At 53.2% G+C, this 18,623-nt stretch overlaps 7 protein-coding genes across 7 annotated transcripts; 3 read left to right on the top strand and 4 right to left on the bottom strand.

Moving 5' to 3' along the window:
* Positions 1 to 736: 736 nt before the first annotated feature.
* CC84DRAFT_1262581 (uncharacterized protein) lies at positions 737 to 1,725 on the top strand. Its single transcript, XM_018185160.1, has 3 exons — positions 737 to 843; positions 905 to 1,296; positions 1,347 to 1,725. The coding sequence occupies exons 2-3, from the start codon at positions 914 to 916 to the stop codon at positions 1,639 to 1,641; spliced, it is 678 nt and encodes a 225-aa protein (XP_018031890.1). The 5' UTR covers positions 737 to 843; positions 905 to 913; the 3' UTR covers positions 1,642 to 1,725.
* Positions 1,719 to 6,859, bottom strand: CC84DRAFT_1262580 (uncharacterized protein). The gene is made up of 6 exons (XM_018185159.1): positions 5,716 to 6,859; positions 4,658 to 5,669; positions 3,843 to 4,609; positions 3,516 to 3,790; positions 2,827 to 3,459; positions 1,719 to 2,776 (listed from the first exon to the last, which is right to left on the bottom strand). Exons 1-6 carry the CDS (start codon positions 6,794 to 6,796, stop codon positions 1,940 to 1,942), a joined length of 4,605 nt encoding a protein of 1,534 aa, XP_018031889.1. The 5' UTR covers positions 6,797 to 6,859; the 3' UTR covers positions 1,719 to 1,939.
* Positions 6,860 to 8,336: 1,477 nt separating this feature from the next.
* CC84DRAFT_1228645 (CBD9-like protein) lies at positions 8,337 to 9,839 on the bottom strand (the record flags this gene model as incomplete). The annotated part of the gene is made up of 4 exons (XM_018183645.1): positions 8,337 to 8,733; positions 8,822 to 9,438; positions 9,497 to 9,757; positions 9,812 to 9,839. 4 exons carry the CDS (start codon positions 9,837 to 9,839, stop codon positions 8,341 to 8,343), a joined length of 1,299 nt encoding a protein of 432 aa, XP_018031888.1. The 3' UTR covers positions 8,337 to 8,340.
* Positions 9,840 to 10,374: 535 nt separating this feature from the next.
* CC84DRAFT_1198723 (uncharacterized protein) lies at positions 10,375 to 12,750 on the bottom strand (the record flags this gene model as incomplete). The annotated part of the gene is made up of 2 exons (XM_018181586.1): positions 10,375 to 12,335; positions 12,588 to 12,750. 2 exons carry the CDS (start codon positions 12,748 to 12,750, stop codon positions 10,579 to 10,581), a joined length of 1,920 nt encoding a protein of 639 aa, XP_018031887.1. The 3' UTR covers positions 10,375 to 10,578.
* A 535-nt stretch (positions 12,751 to 13,285) lies between these two features.
* Positions 13,286 to 14,647, top strand: CC84DRAFT_200703 (uncharacterized protein). Its single transcript, XM_018185564.1, has one exon. The coding sequence runs from the start codon at positions 13,452 to 13,454 to the stop codon at positions 14,559 to 14,561; it is 1,110 nt and encodes a 369-aa protein (XP_018031886.1). The 5' UTR covers positions 13,286 to 13,451; the 3' UTR covers positions 14,562 to 14,647.
* Positions 14,648 to 14,733: 86 nt separating this feature from the next.
* CC84DRAFT_1099919 (transmembrane protein 85) lies at positions 14,734 to 15,332 on the bottom strand (the record flags this gene model as incomplete). Its single annotated transcript, XM_018174842.1, has 2 exons — positions 14,734 to 15,038; positions 15,083 to 15,332. The coding sequence occupies 2 exons, from the start codon at positions 15,330 to 15,332 to the stop codon at positions 14,734 to 14,736; spliced, it is 555 nt and encodes a 184-aa protein (XP_018031885.1).
* A 140-nt stretch (positions 15,333 to 15,472) lies between these two features.
* On the top strand, positions 15,473 to 18,498 carry CC84DRAFT_1153388 (Adaptor protein complex beta subunit). The gene is made up of 4 exons (XM_018176838.1): positions 15,473 to 15,765; positions 15,977 to 16,161; positions 16,209 to 17,078; positions 17,126 to 18,498. Exons 1-4 carry the CDS (start codon positions 15,727 to 15,729, stop codon positions 18,153 to 18,155), a joined length of 2,124 nt encoding a protein of 707 aa, XP_018031884.1. The 5' UTR covers positions 15,473 to 15,726; the 3' UTR covers positions 18,156 to 18,498.
* The last annotated feature ends 125 nt before the right edge of the window (positions 18,499 to 18,623 follow it).

Genomic DNA, 18,623 nt, shown 5'->3' with positions numbered 1-18,623 from the left:
ATCGCCGGAGCCATGGCGAACGTCCACATTCAGTTGATATGGGCTATCATCCCAATTGTTCCTATGCAGAGACACAAGTGATTGGATAAAAGCGTTCAAGATGTACCTTCTGTCGTGTCTTATCGACAGTGCAATAGTGGATCTATAAAGCTGCACCACGTAGAATAAAACAACCCTATCTTCCAAGAAAGACATTCAGCCGCTCAGCTGGCCTGTGAAAGGTTAAAGGCTTGGCGAGGACATCATGGGATAGCACAGGAGTATGTGATGGTTTCGGGAGGGCATGCGAGTAAGCCGGGGTGGATTGCATGATGTGAGATCGTGGCGAAGATCTGCCCTGCCCCTGGCAGTGGCTGCTGATTGGAATCGGACTGAATGCCAAGACGCCCAGGTTCCGGAGCGCGAAGTAAGTCAGAGGGTAAGACCGAAACAAACGAGAGATGAGGCTGTGAGCATGCCCAGGTATTGGAGTGATGCAGTGGGCGAAGATTGAGAAAAGGTGTTCCTCGAATGATATTTGCTGCGTTACTGAGCTATATTAATCATCTTGCTGTTCAGACTACAATATGAAACATATCAGAATGCGATAATATGCTGTTCTTAGACTGCTTGCGTTGTAGAAATGAATGTGAACACAGGTCGGTAAAAGTGGGGCTTCCGCCCCCCTGTCATCTCAGCCCTACTCAGCTGAAGGCGCCACAGACAGGCTTCGCACTTGGCAGGCGTTTCGACTCCGAACAACCAAGTTTAGCAGACACTGAGTCTAATCTCACATTCCGCAGGTATTCTGCTCAGATTGCCTTCCCGTTTGTTCGCAAGCATCACCCCACTTGAGATACCAAGGTAAGTGCCCGTACATAGAGGACACTTGCCTTTCTCCGCGTGCTCTTACATCGAGCTTCAGCTTCACTGGATGATCATGGCGGCCAACGCGGAAGATGGATGGGAAACTGCTTCAGACAGCGGAGAGGAGCTCGATTCTCAAACCGAACAGGAGAATACCTCCGAGACCGACGCTACAGTCACATCGAGGCCCCAGGCGAAAGAAATCGGTCAAGATGTCGAGCGTATCGACGAGGTTTTACGCAACAAACCAAATCTCAAATTTGGATTCGTCATATACCGCTGCTGCGCCTACGACAACCAAGAGAAGTGGGATCGCTTCATGAAGAAGCTGAGGAGGCGAACGCGTCTGAATCTTAGGGACGAGAACGCCGAACACCTCTACGAGCGCATCGATTGGTGCGTCCAGGAGGATGTCGAGCTTGCTGAGTGCAGTGTGGCAAAAGTCCGAAGGTGCGTTTTAGTTGTGCAGCCATTCGAATTGAGTCTCTAAACTTGCCCAGACGATTCAAGAAATGGATCGAGGAAAGTGGAGAAGAACAATATTGGCTGCCCACTTCACGATTTCTGGCCTGTGTAATGGTGGACAGACACGACCTGAAATCTGTATTGAAAGGCCCCTCTGCGGAAGAGTTCGATGCGGAAGGTTATGGGAGTGTCACGCTGATATCGCTGGATAAGAACGAAGGGCACATGTCAGTAGGGATGTCATACCTCATACCGCGGGTGTATACGCTCTTGGAAAGTTGCGGATGGGAGAATTTCGCAGTGGGGGATACAGATGTGGCATGTCCGTGAAAGGGCGGGTTCCAGCGAACTTCCATCGCCTGGGAGTTGGTGAATACCAGGAGATATTGCGACACGTAACAACTTGTAGGATGGAAGCGTACGGTATCACATTCCTGAATTATAATTACTACAATTTCTCCTGAACCCGCGTGAAGCCAACCAATCTATCACCAATACAACCCGCTAAATAAAGGAATCTATGCTATGCAACAGTCGCTAAATAGAATAATCATTACAATCCTAGAAGAAACTCTTCCATCCCGAAGAAAAGTAGAATTGAAAGGCCAGCTGTTAGGATCAACTAGGCTTACGTCTCCCGGTTAGGCGGCGCAGCGCCTTGCTGTGCTGGTGTTGCTGCAATCTTCTCGGCAGTCTCCTGGGGCTTGCTCTTCGTTCCCTTCTTGCTTCCCTTGCCCCACTTGGCCACGCGGAACGCCCAGTAGGTCAGGACAGCAATGAAAACGTTGAAGATCACGAAAGCCCAGATAATACCAAAATTACGCCATCTTTCGCCGTAGTAGATATTCGAGCCTGCTAAGAACTGGTCTGCGTTGCTCAGAGGGCAATACATGCAATCGGTGGTGGCGTCCGGGTTTTGAAGCTGACCAGGGGCTGTCTGTAGGTATTCAGCCATATATGCTTGGCAGGTCTGACCGGACGGCGGGTTGAAGCGCGAGGTCTCGTTCTCGGTGCAGATCACCTCGCGGCCGTGTAGTAGAGTCGACACAATGCCACCGACCCAGTACGTGAACGGCGAGACGCGGTACATAAAGATCCAGAAGCGTGGGAGCGCAGACGGAGCTTGGAGAACACCGTTGAACAAGATACTCATGAATGTGAGAAGCGTGACAATACCGGAGGCGGTTTGTGCGTCCGGAAGTGCGGCAATGGTCATCTGGGCGAAGGAGCTGGCGTAGATGAGGAGCTGCATGCTGAACAACAACACTAGGCCCTGTCGCTGGCCACTCTGGTTGGCACCTACCACCGGGTAGTAGAAACACGCCCAAATCAAGATACCGGTCATGATTTGGTAGGGAATTTCGACAACAATGTTCGCAATCATGAACGCTTTCCAAGAATAGGATTTGCTGGGACGCTCGCGAACTTCGTACAACTCTCTTTGGGTGATAAAAAGTGGTTGAATCTATGACTGTCAGAACAGGGTCGTAGATAGGTTTTGAAATGCAAACTTACCTGTTGCACAAGAGTTGTGAAGATAGTCGTCAACATGAACGCGGCGAACAGGACAATCTGCATGCCAGCCTGAGAGGAATCGGCATTGTAGAAACTGAATCCGATGAACAAACCGGCGGCAATACCGAGACCAAATTTGGCAAACACGTAGCTAGGCATACGCCAGTACTGTTGGAAGACACGGTAAGTGACCTCCGTCACTTGTTGTCCGAAGGGCATGGCAAACTCAGAGGTGGCAGTAGGGTCGTCGGACCCGGCAACTTCTTCGTTTTTCTTGTCCTCATGGATGCGGTCGATGTCTTTTTCAACGATCTGTCGAAGCTCGCTCTTCTTCCAGACGTCGTGCCAGTCTTCGCCTTGGTCGTTCTTCCCGGCATTGACAATCTCAAGCATGTACTCCGCTGGATTCTCGTCGTCTCCGCACCTGCGGGCACCGTTGCTTTCGTAGTAGTCGAGGAGCGTGCGGGAATTCTTGCCAATCTCGCCAAAGTAGACGGTTCTACCGCCGCGGGCCAAGAACAGCAAGCGATCGAATTCTTGGAACAGGATAGCGGAAGGTTGATGAATGGTACAAAGGACGGCTTGACCGGCATCGGCAAGCTTTCGGAGGAAAGCGCAGATTGCCCATGAACTCTGTTTAAATAAACGTCAGCGTCCGGATTACAACAGAATACTCTCAAATGGCTTACCTGACTGTCAAGACCACTGGTGGGCTCGTCAAGGAAGAGAAGAAGTTTAGGCTTAGCCGCGAGCTCCACTCCTATAGTCAGGAGCTTGCGCTGCTCAACGTTCAGACCTTGGCCGGGTACACCGACAACCGCGTTGGCGAAGTCTTCCATGTTGAGCATCTTGATGACCTCTTCCACATAGTCGTATTTTTCCTGCTTGCTCACAGTCTTCGGCTGACGGAGCATAGCGCTGAACCGTAGACTCTCGCGAACCGTGGCGGTTTCAAGGTGAAGATCTAGATGGCGTCAACATAGGGATCAGGTGTGTGAATTCTTCCAAGAACTTACCTTGTTGTTGGACGTAACCGGTTGAGCGCTGGAAGCTGGCATCTAATGCCTTTCCATTGACAAACATGTCTCCGGTGACCACTCCCATGGTAGTTCGTTGCGCAAGCACATCGAGCAGAGTTGTTTTTCCAGCACCGCTTACACCCATTAATGCAGTGAGCGTGCCTGGTTTGACATATCCAGAGACATGATCGAGCAACCTGCGCTCCTCACTTTTGATGTGGATATCGTAGGTCACATCGCGCCAGGTGAAGATATCTTTCTGGGGCTCAACGGCGCCTACGTCTCCTTCACCGTCAGTCGCGTTCGGGTTGGCGGAGGTGCCCTTCTCTGGATCGGATTGCGGGTTCTTGCCACCGTCTTGCATGTATGCAGGAACATGGCCGCGTTGGAAAACGAGAACTTCCGCGCTGCTCGACGTGGAGGAGTTCAGCTCGACCGCTGCGAAGTAGATGAACATGAAGAAGAACAAGAAACCGAGGAGGATACCAAAGTTGCGCCACACATGGGAGTAGTAGTACTCGTAATTAGTAGCGATAAAAGCGTCGCCGCTGACTGTGGTTTGGCCTGCGACAGCTCCGACAGCGTTGCACACCCATGAGTTGCCCTGTAGAGGAAAGTACGCTGGAATATACTGTGAGCATTGAAACTGTTGGCCGTGGAATTCGTTGGCAATTAGGATCTCGAAAGCATAGAAGATTGGATTGATCCATCTTATCCAGCTGAACCAAGGGTGCATGGAAGGGACAGTGATGACGAAGCCAGTACTGGAGGGAGTCAGTGAGTGCGCAAGAGATTGGAGAATTAAAACTTACTAGACCACAAGTGCAAGGACCAAGACACCCGCAAGCGCCATAGCTTGCGAGACAGTTTTGGTACAGGCTGCCAAAGTTCGGAAGACAGCGGACATGACGAAAGTTGAGATGTACGTTATCAGGAAGTAGAGGAAGAATTGTGCGGGTTCCCGGCGCAGTCCAGCCATGAAGTAGAGGATGATGTTGAAGAAGACGGCTTGGACGAATTTGACCGGTACATCAGATACTATGCCAGCCATTGCCTCAGCAGCAGGATGGTAGAATGCATAGCTGGCGTGCTTCTCGACAACGGGTCTTTGCGCATAGAGACTGTTGATTTCCGCAATAGCAGTAAGAGCGTTGAAGAGGATAGCAAGGAACAAGACTGATCCCCTGGAAAAGAAGTATTGTGTTGAGGAATCAGAACCGAAGAAGATTGAACCGACGATGAGAGCCATGACGACGTTCAGGCCAGCCTGGGTGGCCGTGGCTGAGATGTCACCCCAAATACGCTGGTAAGCGCGAACGGTGCAGAGCTTGACTTGCATGGGAACGCTGATGAGAATAGATGACTTGGGGCGGACGCGCTTCGCTTGCTGGAAGTTCTTCTGCTCGCGTAGCCGCGTTGCGCTCTGACCTTGGTGGTCAATCGGATACTCGTTCTCATGTTGGTTGAGCTCAGCCATGAGCCCCTTGTATTCGGGCGACTCGCGCCAGATCCGTTCAAAGTCGTCGGGCGTGCGGGGCACCTTGTTCTCCCAGCCCTCTCGTGCCTTGCGCTCCTGCGGGTTGGTTACGGAGGTGAGGAAATCTCCAGTCGTTTGTCGCGGCGGGCAGTACCAGCCTTGTCGCTCGAAGAACTCTTTAGCAGCATCGGCAGGACCGAAGTAGATCTGACGACCCTCATATAGTACGGTTGCTTTATCAAAGATGTCATAGATGCTTTGGCTCGCTTGGTAGATCGCTACGGCAGCGGCATTGTCGCCGAAGTCCGAGGCAAGTCGCAGTGTGTTGACAAACTTGAAAGCGGTGGCTAGAATATGTTAGAGTATAATCGGAAAGTGTAAAGCTTTGCTCACCAGAATCGAGACCTCTTGTGCTGTTGTCCCAAGCAGCAAACGGAGAACCTGCCAACATCATCTCTGCGATGCTCACGCGTTTGCGTTCACCTCCGGAAACACCGCGGATGAAGTCGTTTCCTACTTTGGTGTTATACGTGTGGCTAAGCCCAACGACAGCCATGACCACGCGTGTGATGTACTGGACGAAGTCCTTGCGAGACATTTCCATTGGCCGCGAAGACGGTGTCCGTGTAGCCGCCGCGAACTCGAGCGTCTGGCCGACCGTGAGGTGAGGAAAATGCTTATCCACTTCCTGGTTGTAAACGACCTCTCCTTTGAACTCCTTCATCATCTCCTTCTGCGGTATGCCGTTGTAGTGAACGATAGATTTCTCGTCCATCTCAAGCCCGTGCAACTCTCCGCACATGGTTTTGAGAAGCGTGCTGCATCCTGAGCCAGGACGGCCGAGCACAATGAGCATCTCACCGCTCTTGACAATGCCGTCGAAATTCCGCAAGATGTGTTTGTGCTGCTTCTTGCTCTTGAACATGTCCTGGACCATGAAGCTGTTGCCGACGGTTTTCTGCAGTTGTAGAGCTTCGCCTTTGCCGTATATGTTCAGGTTCTTGTAGGCAATCCCTACCTGCATCATGGAGTGTCCGGCACCCTCAATCTGATTTCTGAACATCTTCAGGAACTTGTGCAGCTGGAATGAATCGCTTCCTGGGTCGACCGAAGGATCGCCGGGGTTGGCTATGGTCGACTGCTTCCGCGACAGGGTGGTGTAGAGCTCGCGTAGTTCGCTCCTTTCTTCATGGTTGATAGTACCCTGGGTTTTCCGCCTTGTCAACGTAGTTGTGATCAGCTCTGAGTCGGAAGGACCATCTTCGTGATCCCCTGATCTCACGGCCTCGAATCGGTCAGAGAGAGAAGATTCGCTAGAGGTTCTCGACGTCGCCGGAGACGCGTGCCTCTCCCCTGTGACAGCCGCATATTCGTGGTTTGCGGCAATGTTGGAAGTATGGCCATCAGGCGCATATGTTTCGCGCCCTGAGGCTGTGCGGACAATGCCGGCCTCATGGGGATGCGAGTTGTCCATCGCGAACAAAGTGGAAGTGATCACAGCTGCGCCAGATTTACTGCCTCAACTGGTGATATGATGTTTTGTTTTATGTACCTATTGCACTATGCTGTCATCACAGCCACTACCGCTTTAGTGGATAATCTCGGCCAAGCAGCGGACGAGTAGTAAGACTCGATACCCACCCGGAAACGGAAGCGCAGAGACACCGGTGGCGATGCGGCTAAGGCTGACTGGTGCTTCCCCGACCCTTCCGCTCGACTACGCTCGGAGACTGAACATTAGCTATCCGGTACGATAACATCACAGAACGGCGGAAAATGAATAACTCCGACTCAACACTCATGGTTGCTGTCGATTTTCTGTACCGAGAGAATCGTACTTCACATATTTTCCAGCCAATAATGTTTGCGGAGAGACGGAGGTCTGCTTGAGTTGCGATGAGCCATTGTTCGTATTCTTCCTTTGTTGTGTTCTGCTGCATGCATCGGAGCCAGCGCCGTCGATCAATCTCACTCTGCCCTTGTATTGGCACTGCATAAACGTTAGCCAGTGCAACGTTCGCATTGCTATCCAACTCAATCGACGTTGAACGTTGGCATACGTAGCTGCTGCAGACCTCAGCAGTGACTCTGTGTTCTGGGCCCAGCGGCCTCCACTCGGTGCCTTGGCGACCCATTGGGGTGGTCGATTCTAAAAATCGTCCTTGGCTTCCGAGAGCCCGAGAGCCCCGCAGCCGGTCAATACGGGTGTTACGGGTGTTGCGTCATCCCGTCTATCTGGACGAAAACCGCCCAAATTTCTTCAGGCAACCCTTGCGAGGGTGGCTTCGTCCTTCTAGATGTCGAATCTCAGCCGCACCTCAAGAGTCATTTGAACCCTATCTAACGGAGACACTTCAGATCACATCCGTCTCGTTATGTCGCACACTGCTCGAGACTGAGTTGCGCATCGTACAAGTGTTCGATGTTGTCTTGGCGGCGCGCTTCAGACGCACGTGCAGATCTTCCGTAGATCTTCCGTCAAACCTTCTGCAACGTCGATCTAGATTGCGGTCGAGAAGCCTACAGAAGGCATGAAGAAGGGTGCCGGTACCTTTTGAGCCTGTCGCAAGTATGGTTTGAGTTTCTTCTAATGCATAGTGTTGTCATTATTGGACTGGTGGTATTGTTCGACGGTATCGCAAATACTGGATATGGCTAGCATAACGGTTCCGCCGGTTACCGCGACCTATTGTGAGACGCCCATAGGGATGGTGAGCGTGGAGTCGCGCATCGAAGTGGACGACCAGCTCAGTCGTAACTGCCGCTAGAACCACGAGACGGATCACGTGCCCTCGCCGGGGCCACCAGTCTTGACACGCAAAATTCTTAAACACTTCCTCGATTCATGTGTGTCCAAAGTTCTATAGAGACCCATCACGAACTTTTGACTTGATGTTGAAAGCAAAGCCCAAATAGTAGTCAAGTACTCGCATTTTCCGTCTCCAAGGCGCCAATTCTACTGTGCTCCAATTCTCTACTAAGACGAGCGCGATCTCTGTATCGTCTTGAATACCCTTTCTATCCACCATGTCCCATATTTGTCAACGGAATATGCCCCCCCTCATACGACTCCCTCCCCATATTACCTCGTCCCAATTTCGCGGCCTTGCCACCACGTCTTCGCCTAGCCCAGAACAGTGACCCAGCCAACGCTACAATTATAACTCCAACAATAACGCCATACCAGATGTTGTCGTCGTCCTCACCTGCGAGATTGAAGCCCAGAAAGCCGTTTATGGCGCCGAGGAGGAGCAAAGGCGGGCCGATGTAACGATGAATTCGGCCGAATGTGGTGGGTCGTTGGGATCGCACATAGACTCTGTGGTGCCGCATGCCCAGAGTGAATTGGACGAGCGCGAATAGGACGACGATTAAACCGATAATCTGGTGGGCGCTGTTGAAATCTTTGGACTGTGGGGTTGTGTCAGCGACGTGGGTTCCTTCACTTCAACGATCTTTGGAGGAACCAAAGTGCACCGTTCTTCCGGAGCAGACGTACATGGTTGTATTCCCTCCCAAGATAGATGCCTACACCCAAACCAATGATAGCGAGCACCATACCCACGCCCTGCATCCAAGCATGCCACTTCACCTTCTCCAACACTCTCAGGAAGACAACACCAAGCGGGAACACAATAACGAAAGCACCACCCATAAGCACAACATGGGCTGGCCCGCTCCAGTCGCGGTCACTCGTGACATCGCCAACGACTTGCGCGTTGGCGTTCTGCCAGTTGCCAACACTGCTCAACTGCGCTTCATCAACGTCCTCAGTGTTTGCGACGGTGGCTTTCGAGAGGTCGAGAGAGAACTGGCCGTAAAGCGTGTGGCGGCGTATGCCGGCAGATTTGCTGTCCGATTGGATGGTCTTCCCTGTAGGACCGAGGCCAAAAATGAAGTTTTGGGATGAGCTGGTCAGGTCTATGGCTCCTTTGCTATCGCTAGCGGTGATTCTGGTGATGTTCTTGCAGACGCCATTTACGGCGAGGATGTCTCGGTTGTTGATCTTGATGATCCCGTTCGAGGTGCCGTTTCTGGTGGAGATCTGACAGTCGATGCCACTGTTGTAGGAAGGCTCAACGTGGCCGTCTGAGGTTCTTGATGACAGCGTCACGCCTAAAGCATCACACATCAGTATCGTTCTACCGTTGCTGAGGGCAGTATGCGGCCGTACCGGTTCCGTTCTCACTGCGATATGCAACCCACATGAGACTTCCGTCCATCTCCTCTCCACTCCCGACAGCAACCCAGCTATACTCTGCAGGGGCCTCGAGATGGAAGTATAGGTCTCCGACATCTTTTACAGCAGCTACGGCGAACACCACAGATCCACTGCCGGTGTCGTGCACGAAAGTTGCATTGCTGGGACCAGCTTCTCGACGCACAACTTCAAAGTCTGATGAAGCCGATGAGACCAGCGCGAAAGCTGCGAGCACTACAATCGTATCGTCAGGAAAACAGCCAAATAAGCTCACTCCAAAAAGCTTACCTGGGCCAAGCCTTGCTAGTAGCTTCATGATCGATGCCAGGGTGAATAATTTTCTAAGAAGTCTCGTTGCGGAACGACCTCCAGCAACACAAGCGCGCCTTCGAAGAAATACTTTTTCAGAATTCTGCTTTTCGCCTCCTCAGACACAACAACAGACGCGTGGCTCTATTCGCCGTCACCCTTTAAGGGTCGCCGACTAACTTCAAAGGTCGCTGACGTGAGGCAAAACAGCAGTGTTCTAATTGGCCGGCTGGGGGACCTTGTAGCCTGAGACATGTACATCGGGGTACCATAACCACTCAGCCTCTCATTCCGCTAGGTGCGTAGCCAATCAGCCCGTACGAATTATTAACGTGTTCACAAGGGCGTAGGTGCAAGGAGAATGCGACGACGCTCAGACCTTGAGGCAGGGAAACTAGCTTCCTAAAGCCGTTACAACGTGCCATCATAGTTTTGGGTTATAAGGCGTCACAGTGCTTGTGAGCATTACGCGTTCTGCAGATGGTCAAGGGAGCTTATCGACAACCTATTTGGGTGGCGCTTTAGGGAGCGGCTAAAAGACAGAGGGCGTTCGTACTATGTGGATACCGAAGCATCTCGGAGAAGGAGTAACGTTAAATTCCTGAGCACAAAAAGGAATTTTGTGCAAGTTATGAAGGTTGATGCACTTTGGTGTGCAGCTCCCTATGCGAAACATAGCGACGGACGCATCGCTAAGTCGCTGTGGCTGTTAAAGGATGTAGGACGTGCGTTGCTCTTGGTGGCGCCTACCAAGTCCCGCTCCACGTCCCATTCCCAAACAATGTCCCCGCCTTTGTATAATCTAGCGTCCTCCCACCCTTCACGTACCCAAACCGAAAATACTCATTCGAGCTCTCTTCCACCGTTCTCGTCCACTCGAATCCATGAGCACCGTCCTCCGCGTCGCTGAAGAACTGGCGAGACCTCTCCACATCGTTGACAAGCACACTAATCCCATCCACTACTGCTGGCGGCGCGACCCACTGAAAATTCGCCACCAGAACCCCGGCTTTGTTAGTTATTCCCGGTTCTAGCAGCTCGGGCAGTGCAGAGTCGAACTTGCCATCGCCTCGGAGGTCAGCGGTGGTCTGGAGGACGGAATCGAAGTCCCAACGTGCGATGCCGTTTACGAAGAGGCCGAGAAGTATTCCTTGGTATACTAGAGATGGCCGTGTTTTTATGCTCGTGCCAGGAAGGAGTAGTAGGCCGATGATGTAGTGGTGGATGCGGAGTGAGACTCCGGGGATCGTTAGGCATACGAGAATGCCAGATATGAAGAGTCCATACAAGGCCAAGTATCGAAGTAGACGCCCCTCGAGCCAGAAGTAGTAGATCTGGCCTGCGATGATGGCGACTAATACTACGAGAATAATGGCAAGCGCGAATTTGGCGCCTGGCTGTTGCTCGAGATCGTGTGCGGTGAGGCGTTGTATTGGGATCCAGTCAAATGTGTAGTTTGATAAGGCGCCGAAGAAGAAGCCTCCAAGCCACAAGAAAGTCTTTTCCACGTGTGCTGTTAAGCCATGCAACGTGCGTCTGACCGTGGTCCGGTAGATGACGACAGCGCAAAAAAGCGCAGGAAGTAGGCGTTTGGCGAATGAGGCGATGTGGTCAGGGAGGACGGTGGTGTTGCGGTATGAAGCCGAAGGGGGATCCGACGCGAAGGCCACGTGCGCGAATATGATGACGAAGATGGGGAAGAATACGGTAGGTGATGCTCCGAAGATCGAGAGCAGTGCAGCGACGAGGATGTCCAAGAATAGCAAGACGTTCCTTGGGTCCGAAGAACATGTGATACTGGAATCCGAGGAAACAGCGAAAGCTAGGGGGAAGTATGAATCGAATGGGATGGACTCGATCCCGTGCCGTTCTGTTCCGGAGAAATTGTCCCGACGGCCCAGAAGCGTGACACGCCCGCACCCGCCATTGTCGGTCATTACGCCAGCATGAATAGTAGACGCGCAGATGAAAGAGTCGCCGCGGTATGTCCCATCTCCAATCACCAAAGGACGGTAGTTGACGTCCACAGGCCCGACGGCGCGAGGATTCAGGACCTTGACGCTGGCGCATTTGGCTGGGCACTTGAATGAAAATGAGGAGTTGCTGAAGGGATGGCAATTGATACCGTCTATGCCACATTCGTTCTTAGGTCTCCAGAGGGTGTCGACGCAGTCGAGGTTGGTAACCGGTCTACCTGTACTGTCCGTGACAGGAAATTGTGCGCTTAAAGATATGATGAAAGCGATCAGCCACAAGCCAAGAACTCCACTGAGAAGGAGTGCTCTCTGTCTCCGTTCTGGGAAACGCTGATTGAGCCAGGTTGGTAGAAATTCCTGAGCTTGAGCGAAAAAAGGGGTTATGGTCTGAATTCTCGGTGGGTCGGGTCCTTTCAGCCGGCCATGGAGACCAGAAGACTGTGGTATCCTGAAGCCAGCCTGGGCAGCGGTATTGTCCTCGAAATCTAGCTCTTCTCTCTGCAGGAGCTGGGCCTCCTCGTCTGCATCTAGGCCCAAGCGGTCATCTTGATTCGCCGCGTGGGCATCCTGTGCGACAAGCACCATCTATATCTATATCATCGGGTTCCAAAAAACGTGGACTTTGAACTGCATGGAGTTGACATTGGTGGGTTGTAGAAATATCGGGGTTGTAATTAAAAGTAAAGCTGACTGGGATCGAGGTCCGAGCGTTCGCGCGGTTTCTATTTTGGGCTGGTACCATGAACAAAATGGTGATTATAATCCTTGGCTGAACGCACACTGTTGGTAACTTGGGAAGAGGGCAAGCAAGCTCTCAGAGACTTTAGAAAGGAGTGTAAGGTTGAACAACAGACTTATCAAAATGTCTGCTATTATCTGTTGTGTAAAACTCGCTACACAAAACGTATGCTTCTCACCACCCAGGTAATACTGCTTCGTCATACAATATATTGCATTTTGGTATACTCGCTTTGCCTACTATACTTGGTTTTAGATCAGTTAGTAGGTCTTGATGCCTCGAGATTAGTTCATGGTGCCCCCCATAAGAGACAGTCGTGTGCCAAAATGATCTCACTCCACGCAACCATAAATGGATACCTGTAGAGCACATTTCTGCAACTCGTAAGAGATTTCACAAATACATGCGCATATAGGATGGAAAGAAGGACCACCGATTCCACTTGCGCGGCAGCAGATACCGGATCAGTGACTAAAGCGTGGTTTTGGTTAAATTTGGACATTCACCTGGGCAATCCGATCCAGAAACTGGTGAGCACATTTGACGCACAGATCCCTTTCAAGCGTCAGTAGCCATAGAAACAGAAGCTCCGACCGGTCGCCCTCGTAATCGCGGCCACTATCGCGAGAATCTCCATCGATAATCTCAGGTGACTCTCCATAGCGATCTCTCAAGCACTCACCACCAACTTGACAATGAGTAAGTGGTCATCCACCCTTTCCCACCCTCCTGCATTTGCTCGTCCCATTTTTCTTTTGCTTGCCATGCAACCGCCATGATCAAGGTACTGAGAAGGTAAGGTGGTCGCAAGCAACGAACGCCGATTCCCGTCGCGGGCGAGCCTGTTGGCGACGAGCCAAACGCCCTCTTTCCCCCACTCAGCGAATTCCGCGTCGTCAAGAACATGTACGACAAAGACACCAGCGCCGCATGGCTCTGCTTGCCACGCAACCTGGACACCACGCCGGGATTTGAAGACGAAGAAGCCCAGGAAGAGCCCCCGGCCCACCTATTCAGACCAGACTCAAGCGCGGATATACCCAGGCATGACGCCAACGTTGGTGAAAAGCTCCACCGCAAAGCCCGCGCGCAACTTGTGGTAGTCAGGATGTACAAATCGCTCGATGCGCTCCGCAACGAAATGGAAACGCTCAACATGATGCATGACTTCAAACGTAGCGGGGACTTCATCGGTCCCTTGGGCCTTCGCGCATGCTACAGTATACCAACGGCCAGCTGGCTCTGCCTGCGCCCAATCTTTGGTAAGAGCTTGGAAGCATTTGGACAAGCCTGCCTCGACACGAATCGCATACCCACGTACTTCGTGTGGCATATCTTTATACGTCTGTTATCGGCGGTGGAATTCGTACATGCAGCTGGGATCGCGCATGGAGACTTGAGCAGCGCCAATGTGATGCTTAGGTGCTCGCTGCCGGACAGTCCGGAGCGCGAGTGGCCTGATGTCGTGTTGACTGGGTTCGAGGTCGAGGTCGACATGGATCTCTATGAGGATGAAAGGCGCGAGGATGTGAAGCGCATGGCGGGCATCCTCTACACCGACGTCATCAGTCAGTGGAGTGACTCTGCGATGCTGATGAGCTTCATCGATCTCACTTTTCCACAGGCGGATCCGCTCATGCAGTTTGCCGCTGAGCTCAAGGCCCTGGTGGATGCGCGCTTGGATCAATATGTTGATCTCGAAGATTTTGACGAGTGGAAGTCTGTCGCGATCAGCGAGAGAGCGAGGGGACCAGGGTACTGTCCTGCTTGGATCAAGACTGCCGCGTATGACGTCCTGGTGACGGAGAAAGAGTTGGGGAAGGCCATGGGTCCGCCGTTGGTGCTGAGGTTCGGACCGGGCTCAGAGAAGTTCAAGCGATGGGTTAGGGCGAGGAGGACGCCTGTTGCCCTGCCGAGGACACCGACGAGGGGTCCGGCTCGATTCGGGCTTTTGGTGATCAAGTTCAAGATCCGGAAGGGAGAATTCGCCAACCTGGCTGGAACAGGACAATAATGAGGGGAAAGCAAAGAGAAGTGAAAATGTTCAAGTCGAGCGGCGTTTGACCGTCCCGATCTGCAGTAGTTGTACAGCAGAAACCACAGCTAATGAGGAAGTGATTTTACCACTGACATTATATACCGTTTCACGCATATGAATGTGATGTTCAGCTGCGCACATTCCCACCTCAAAGCCATTCCCTCGGCACCGCCCGCTCTGACCACGTCCGCTCCGCTTCCCATGCCAGCCAATCTGATCTTGTTGTCGGTAGCAAGCCCATCGCGTTCACTTTCCATATGCCCAGTCCCAACATCAGCGCGTTTGTGAGCAAGTATACGATTTTGACCATGATGAGGCGACCGGAGGTTCCTGGTGTTTCGAAGGGAGCGAACGTCTTTTGAAGATTCAATGCAGCGATGAGGGGTGTCTTGAAGAGAGTGAAGACCATGAAGATGGAGAAGATCTGCAGCGTGTTGCCCGTCATGTACATGCCTGGACAGTCAGCTTGGGAAACAAGAACAGCGGACGAAGCATACCAATGGCGTTCATGGGCAGCTGCTTCGCGGGGGCAATGGCAACCTCCCAGGCCTTCTTCATTTTGAGCGTGTCCATCTCGTCTGGCGTCGGCTGTTTCCGCACCGACTGCTTAGATGCAGCCGCTCGGTCTCTGCGGGTGAGGGACGCCGTGTAGCCTGGCGGGTCGGCGACGTTCGTCTTCGGCTTCGTGGTCGGCGGCGTGTTGAGGTCGACGACCCATTGCGGGGGCGGCGGGGGCTGTGCGGACATGGCGCGTGTTCGTGAAGCGCGAGCTGGCGATGTGCGACGGTCGTGCTTGCCTGGCGTGGTGGAAGTTGCGGACCCACGCCCACGCACCCCCGGCCTTGGCGAGCACGTTCCTCCCGCCGTCCGCAATGGCCTGTGGATGTCTTAGAATGTGCAATTCGCCCTCGACAGCGTCCCAAGTTGTGGAAAAAGCCTCCAGGAACCACGCCCCAATTGCTCCGGCATGCGCAATACCATTCTCGCCGCCTGAGGCGTCACGTCCCACCAACAACCCGCGCGACGCAATCCAGGAGGGGCTAAGACGGGCAAGGAGAGGGGGAAGCTGCTTGTATCGTGCTACAGCTGGGCACATGCATAGAGAGACCGCACGCCTAGTGGACACGAGATAGCAGCCACCATGAGCGCCGGCGGCCAAGATGCGAAGCTCTTTGCGAGGGTAAGCTCCGTCCCCTGTCCTCTTCACCTGCACCACCACCGATAGACGCCCTGCCACTCTGTTCCTTGTCTGCATTCGCATCCCACTGCAGTCGCTCTACCCACGCGACCAGGCCCTCGCCGTCGTTTCTCGCCATCCCTACCATGCCGCCACCATGTTCCTCCCCTACGCATTCGAGGGCGCACGCTTACAGTACGCTCGTACCCAACAGGGCAAAGTAGCAGAGCTGCGTCTTGAGCTCAACAGCGGCGGCAAGAAAGACAAGAACTTCACCGCGAAGAAGACGGCCCTGAAAAAGATCGTCGCAAACATGACCATGAGCAACAACGACATGGTCGCACTCTTTCCCGACATCGTGGGCTGCATGCACATTCCGAGCTTGGAAATCAAGAAGATGTGGGTGAACAAATGGCTTGGTCGTTGGGCGCGGGCTGACTCGATAGGTGCTTTTTGTATCTCGTCAACTATGCGAGGATAAAACCAGACATTGCCCTCAAGGCCCTACCCATCATCCAGGAAGACATGCACGACAACAACCCGCTCGTGCGATCGCTTGCGCTCCGAACCATGTCCTACATCCACGTTCGCGAATATGTTGAGGCGACCGTACCACACCTCAAGAGCCTTCTCCGAGATAACGATCCTTATGTGCGCAAGACTGCCGCCATATGCGTTGCGAAGCTGTACGACCATGACAAGGCCATGGTCGAATCCTCCGATCTCATTGATAAGCTGAATGCGATGCTGCGAGACGAGAACCCCACAGTCGTATCATGTGCTCTGGCCGCGCTGATGGACATCTGGGAGCGATCGGAAACCATCAAGCTCACCATCGACTATGCGAGTGCCTCCAAGATCGTACAGATCCTGCATCAGTGCTCAGAATGGGGCCAAACATACATACTGGAAGCCTTGATGAACTACGTCCCACAGGACACCCAAGAAGCCGCGATCCTTGCAGAGCGCATAGCACCACGGCTCTCACACTCAAACTCCGCGGTGGTTTTGACCTGCATCCGCGTCATATTGTACCTCTTGAACTACATCTCGGACCAAAAGGTCATCAAATCGCTATGCAACAAGCTCTCCCCACCGCTTGTTACACTCCTATCAAAGGGGCCCGAGATTCAGTACCTTGCTCTGCGCAACGCTCTCCTTATCCTGCAACGACGGCCTGAGGTATTGCGCAACGACATTCGCGTCTTCTTCTGTAAATACAACGACCCTATATACGTCAAAGTCACGAAGCTGGAGCTCATCTTCATGCTCGCTACCGAGAAGAACATCAAGGAGGTCTTGACCGAGTTGTCTGAGTATGTTGGTTCAATGATTGATTCGGAGCATTGCTGATTTTCTACAGATACGCCACCGAGATCGACGTTGACTTTGTACGCAAGTCAGTCCGAGCAATCGGAAAGCTTGCCATCAAGATACCTCCGGCCAGTCAATTGTGTATATCGACACTCCTCCAACTGGTCAGCACAAAGGTCTCGTACATCGTCCAAGAGGCTACAGTGGTCATCCGCAACATCTTCCGCAAATATCCCAACCAATACGAGTCCATCATCTCCACGCTGTGCGAGAATCTCGATTCCCTGGACGAGCCGGAAGCCAAAGCAGCCATGATCTGGGTCATTGGGCAGTACGCTGACAGAATAGAGGACAGCGATGTATTGCTGGAAGACTTCCTCGATTCCTTCAGCGAGGAGACGCACGAGGTGCAGCTAGCCCTGCTCACAGCGACGGTCAAGCTGTTCATACAACGGCCGACGCGCGGTTCGCAACTCGTCCCCAGGGTGCTCAAGTGGGCGACCGAGGAGACGGACAATCCCGATCTACGTGATCGAGGGTACATGTACTGGCGATTGCTCTCTTCCTCTCCAGAAGAAGCTAAAAAGATCGTCATGGGCGAGAAGCCCGCAATCACAGCCGAAGAGTCGGAGAAGCTGGACCCGAGCACGCTTGAGGAGATGTGTCTGAACGTAGGTACCCTCGCCACCGTTTACCTCAAACCGGTGAACCAAGTGTTTCGCTCCGCGCGGCCGAGGAAGCTGCAGGATTCACCTGCATTGCAACGGCACGAGCTGCCAACGGCCAAGGCTGCACAGCAAGCGCGCGACCGGGCTGCAGCCGAGCGAAGTCGTTTGGACACATCAACTACCAACGGCAATGGGTCATTGAGCCCCACCAACGGCAGTGGCCTCGAAGCCGCAGCACACGAAGCGGATCTCTACTTCGCAGGAGTTGGCAGGCAGAGCACGTTTGGAGGAAGCCCGATTGTGGCGGAGCAGGGTTCGCTGGGAGGCGGGTGGGTGGTCAATCAAAACATGCCGCAGGCCGCTGTGATGAGCCCCGTGGGTGCAGATGGCAATCAGGATCTACTACTGTAATGGACGGATGCGAGCCGAGTGGCGGGGCGTTGGAATGTACAAACTCTCTACAAAGGCGCAGATCATAGCGAATACGAGGGGTAGGACGGGCGCCTTGGAACCTGAGCTTGGCGGCTCGTTGATCCGGCCGCGATATCCTGGTGAGTGCCAGTCGTTTGGGTGCCACGAACAATGGGTGTAGTGAATGTACCTCCGACTAGTCGTGCGACATGTTCCAACGTCAGAAGCCCGTCGCCATGCCGTGGCCTGAGCTGCCTGTCACAGTCCCTCGAACAGCCCGAACAGCCTCGCGGATGCAGCGCCGAAGGCAGAGTTCCCCGCGTCTGCAGGCTGTCACAAGGTGTGCATGTGGTCTGCATTGGCCAGTGAACGAGCCGGCTGCCTGTCATGCGGCGTGGAGTGTGTGGTGCAGGATGGCGCGACTGCGGGGCTTTCGCTGTTCGGAGCTCGACCCTGGCGCGCGTTTTG

The sequence above is a fragment of the Paraphaeosphaeria sporulosa genome, assembly GCF_001642045.1.
Source record: "Paraphaeosphaeria sporulosa strain AP3s5-JAC2a unplaced genomic scaffold CC84scaffold_10, whole genome shotgun sequence".
NCBI classification, from domain to species: domain Eukaryota; kingdom Fungi; phylum Ascomycota; class Dothideomycetes; order Pleosporales; family Didymosphaeriaceae; genus Paraphaeosphaeria; species Paraphaeosphaeria sporulosa.
This window is presented reverse-complemented; position numbering and strand designations above follow the sequence as displayed.